Source organism: Stigmatopora nigra, chromosome 1 (assembly GCF_051989575.1).
Source record: "Stigmatopora nigra isolate UIUO_SnigA chromosome 1, RoL_Snig_1.1, whole genome shotgun sequence".
Classification (NCBI taxonomy): Eukaryota; Metazoa; Chordata; class Actinopteri; order Syngnathiformes; family Syngnathidae; genus Stigmatopora; species Stigmatopora nigra.
The window spans coordinates 4659072-4663676 of record NC_135508.1 but is presented as its reverse complement, the minus strand read 5'-3'; the positions used below and the strand labels follow the sequence as shown (position 1 = coordinate 4663676).

The 4605-nt window shown below is 39.1% G+C and overlaps 1 protein-coding gene across 1 annotated transcript; it reads left to right on the top strand.

The window, feature by feature from the left end:
• The first annotated feature begins 234 nt into the window (after positions 1-234).
• On the top strand, positions 235-3600 carry LOC144186705 (keratin, type I cytoskeletal 18-like). Its single transcript, XM_077710571.1, has 7 exons — positions 235-639; positions 1676-1758; positions 1846-2002; positions 2149-2313; positions 2383-2508; positions 3082-3305; positions 3411-3600. The coding sequence occupies exons 1-7, from the start codon at positions 265-267 to the stop codon at positions 3532-3534; spliced, it is 1254 nt and encodes a 417-aa protein (XP_077566697.1). The 5' UTR covers positions 235-264; the 3' UTR covers positions 3535-3600.
• The last annotated feature ends 1005 nt before the right edge of the window (positions 3601-4605 follow it).

The following is a 4605-nucleotide window of genomic DNA, read 5'->3' as shown; positions in this document are numbered from 1 at the left end:
GCCCACCCCTGACTTAGACACACTCACTTACGGAAACAAAAGTATCAAGGTTTCAGCACACTCTTATGTCTTCAATCTGCATCATTGAAAGCGTTGCTCGGACAAAGTCTGTCTTATATAGGTGAAATACAATAGAGATAAGAAGGGAGTGGTAAGAAGTAATATGGGCCTCCACATTCATATAAAAGACACTAACATTCTCTAGCGGTTTGACTCTCATCGGCAAAACATCCCTGCGCTGCACGCATTTTCACAGTCAAGAACATGGAGCCCCTGATTATGAAACGTAACGCTAAACTTATGTACACCCCCACAGTCTACGGTGGGTCAGGGGGTCGTGGAGTCCAGATCTCTACATCCAGCTCCGTCTCCCGTGTTGCCTCAAGATACAATGACGACAGGCATCATTACAAGTCTTTAACTTCTATTTGCGGGACGATGGCCATTAAAGATGAGAAGTTTGCTCTGAAGCAGTTAAACGATCGCTTAGCCAATTACATGGAAACTGTGAAGAGTCTAGAAAAGGCCAACAGCAAGCTGGAAATCAAAATCAGGGAAGCCATTGGGAAAAGAGGCCAACTGGAGGCTGGACGGGACTACAGTAAATATCATGCTATCATTACAGATCTCAAAGCAAAGGTGAGCTAATTTAACATTTTAGCTGAAACTGGAGTAAACTTTACAATGCATATTGCCTTCAATGCACAATATGTTATGTATGCATAACAATAAATACCTTTGAACAAATTAATTTGCTTAGCCTTTTTTATTAGTTACAGTGTTCCCTTGCTACTTTGCGGTTCAGCTACCGCGGACTCAGAGTTTTGCGGATATTTTGGGGAATTAAAAAAATATATATACAAATATTACATTGAGACAACATATTTTACAGTGTTTTTTGTTATAACATGAATTGCACTCTCTCTACCAGTATTCTATATGGTGTACTGTACACAGGGGGTGAAAAAATAAAATAATAATAATAATAGAAAAATAAAAAATAAATTGGAATTAAATTCAAATTAAGCATTTTTGAAGGGGAATCCCTACTTCGCGTAAATTCACTTATCGCGGGTGGTCCCGGTCCCCATTAACCGCGATGACCGAGGGAACACCGTATTCCATATTCATCCAACCCTGATCATCTCATCTCATTTTCCGAATCGCTTTATCATCATTAAGGTTGCAGGGGGTGCTGGAGCCTATCCCAGCTGACTCGAGGCCAGAGGCAGGGGGACACCCTGAATCGGTGGCCAGTCAATCGCCGGTCAATTCATTAAAATTAGCATTGTAATCTCTCAAGTACAGTGTTCCCCCGCTACTTCGCGGTTCAGCTATCGCGGACTCAGAGCTTCGCAGATTTTTTTGGGAAAAAAAAATACAAATATTACATTGAAACAACATATTTTACAGTTTTTTTTGTTATAACATGAATTTCACTCTCTCTACCCGTATTCTATATGGAGTACTGTATACAGGAGGGTAAAAAAAATAAATAATTGGAATTAAATTCAAATTAAGCATTTTGGAAGGGGAATCCCTACTTCGCGGAAATGCACTTATCGCGGGCGGTCCCGGTCCCCATTAACCGCGATAAGCGAGGGAACACTGTATTAGAAGAACTCTTTAGTTTCATCTCTTTAAAGTGGTTGACAAATCTGCCTTTGTTTTACAGATTACTGATGGGATTAAGGGTAACATGCAATTTGCTATCACTCTTGACAATGCCCAATTGGCCTCAGATGACTTTAGAATCAAGTGAGTGATTAAACATTGTAAACCACAGATTTTCTTATTTAAAGATGCAAAAAAAATGATCTTTTCATTGTGTCTCTTTCTCAAAAGAATGGAGTATGAAATAGCCATGCGTCAGACAGTGGAAATCGATGTTGAAAAACTACGAAAACATCTGGATGACACTAATTTATTCCGTCTGCACTTGGAGAGTGATGTTGAATCCCTGAAAGAAGAGTCGATAAGCCTTAAGAAGAACCACAAAATTGTGATTGAGCGTCCCTATACATTTCACTTAGCCAAAAAAAAAAAAAAAAAAGACAATAAATTTACTGTTATTTGCGTTTGTTTGACTAATAGCACAGGATAAGCTTTGCTCAGGAAATCACTCCCTGTTTATTTCCTCTTCAACAGGACGTTGCTGAATTGCGTGCCAAAATCACTCAGGTTGGCGTTCATGTGGATGTTGATGCCCCCAAGGGTCAAGATTTAGCTGGGATCATGGAGGGCATGAGGGCTAAGTATGAAAAAATCATACAGAAGAATGCTGAGGAGGTCAAAATATGGCATGAGTCCAAGGTACTACTTCAAGTGATTAATGAGAGACTGTCATTATTATGAACTGGCTATTGGCGATACTGTATGCAGATCACAAAAGTGCAGGTCCAGGTAAGTGAGCAGAGTACAGCACTGAAGGAATCTACAAAGCATCTGGCTGAAATAAACAAGAATTATCAGACATTGGAAATTGATCGGCATGCGGTACTATGCCTGGTAATGTTTTGTTTTCACTTATTCTGATGATAAAGTACAGTGTTCCCTCGCTTATCGCGGTTAATGGGGACCGGGAACCCCCGCAATAGCTGCGTTTCCGCGAAGTAGGCGTGCCCCTTCAAAAATGCTTAAAGAAACGTGTAACACGTGCACAAAAGCACCAGCAAGCAAAAACATCATAGTAGTCCGGATGGAGGATCTTCTGCAGTTTTTTTGCACGTAAGAAACATCGTTATTGGTAGTTGTGAACATTGTTTTTTTGGGCGGTGAAGATGTGCCTGTAAACAGCCATGACGTCATCAATGCCATTCCTGAACTCTCACCATGTTATTGACCATTTCTTTGGCCCTTTTTTGATGTAATTACTAATTCTTATTGAATATTCTGTTTCCACCTCTTGTAAAATAATGTAATTTCTAATTTTAACTTAATATCTTTAAATTTTTTATTATTTTTTTCCCAGAAAAAAATCTGCAAAGCTCTGTGTACGCAATAGCTGAAGCCCGAAGTAGCGAGGGAACACTGTATATGAATGGAAGAAATATATGAATCAGATAACCAGATCTCTTATAGATTGAGACACTGAAGGCAAGACTCCAGGAGATTGAAATGCACAACAACATAGAGATAACTAAGTACAATGGGATCATTCTGAGACTGACGGGAGAACTAAGGCAGATCCGCAATGAAATCCAGGAACACAAGAGAGATTATGAACATCTTTTCAATATCAAAGTTAAACTAGAGGCTGAGATTGCAGAATATCGACGACTGCTTGAAGGAGAGAATCCAGTCAAGTAAGTTGAAGCAAATTCGGCAACAAAAATCATTACAATACTTAAAAAAAAAGCTTAGCCAAGATGTGTTTTGTCCTCAATCATTGATTTCACTCATTTCTGCAGGCTTGAAGATGCCCTCAAAAAGACGGTTGAGACCAAGGTGGTGACAGTTATTCAGACTCTAGTGGATGGCAAAGTGGTGTCAGAGAGCAAAGATGTGAAATCCGATGTAGTGGTAGAGTCCTAAAACCCGAACTTGGGTGTGGTTTCACGAAAGGAAATATTTGCAAATAAAGTTATGGCAAATCTGACCAACACTTATTAACATTACATTTGTGGGTCCTTACATTGTCAATGTTTAAATATGTACCGTATTTTCACGACTATAAGGTGCACTTAAAAGTCTTAAATTTTCTCCAAAATAGACAGTGCGCCTTATAATACAGTGTGCCTTACAATACAGTGCGCCTTATATATGGAAAAAACAGAAAACCAAAAACGAAAAACCACCACTGTCGGATATTAAAAAAACACAAACGCCTGAACTGAAACAATACTGTTAAATATGCAGATGCCATTTTAGTTTACAAAATCTTCCATCATATAGCTCCTCCCCCACTGCAAGATTTTATCCAAAAAAATCCAAAACATCAACAATGGCTGGCTCTAGAGGTGACTGTAAAGTAGTGAGTGCTTCATACCTGGTAGTCAATAGCAATTACCTTATTTTCACGACTATAAAGCGCACTTAAAAGTCTCAAATTTTCTCTAAAATAGACAGTGCGCCTTATAATCCAGTGCGTCTTATATATGGAAAAAACAGAAAACCAAAAACGGAAAACCACCACTGTCGGATATTAAAAAAACACAAACGCCTGAACTGAAACAATACTGTTAAATATGCAGATGCCATCTTAGTTTACAACATCTTCCATCATATAGCTCCTCCCCCACTGCAAGATTTTATACAAAAAATCCAAAACATCAACAATGGCTGGCTCTAGAGGTGACTGTAAAGTAGTGAGTGCTTCATACCTGGAAGTCAATAGCAATTACCGTATTTTCACGACTATAAGGCGCACTTAAAAGTCTTAAATTTTCTCTAAAATAGACAGTGCGCCTTATGATACAGTGCGCCTTATATATGGAAAAAATGACATTCATTGAGGGTGCGCCTTGTAATAAGGTGCGCCTTATAGTCGTGAAAATACGGTACATTTGTGGGTAAATATGTAATTTTTTGCAGTCTTCAAGACACCGTCTGGCACAGGGGTAGGGAACATATGGCTCTGGAGCCACATGTGGTTCTTTTGATGGG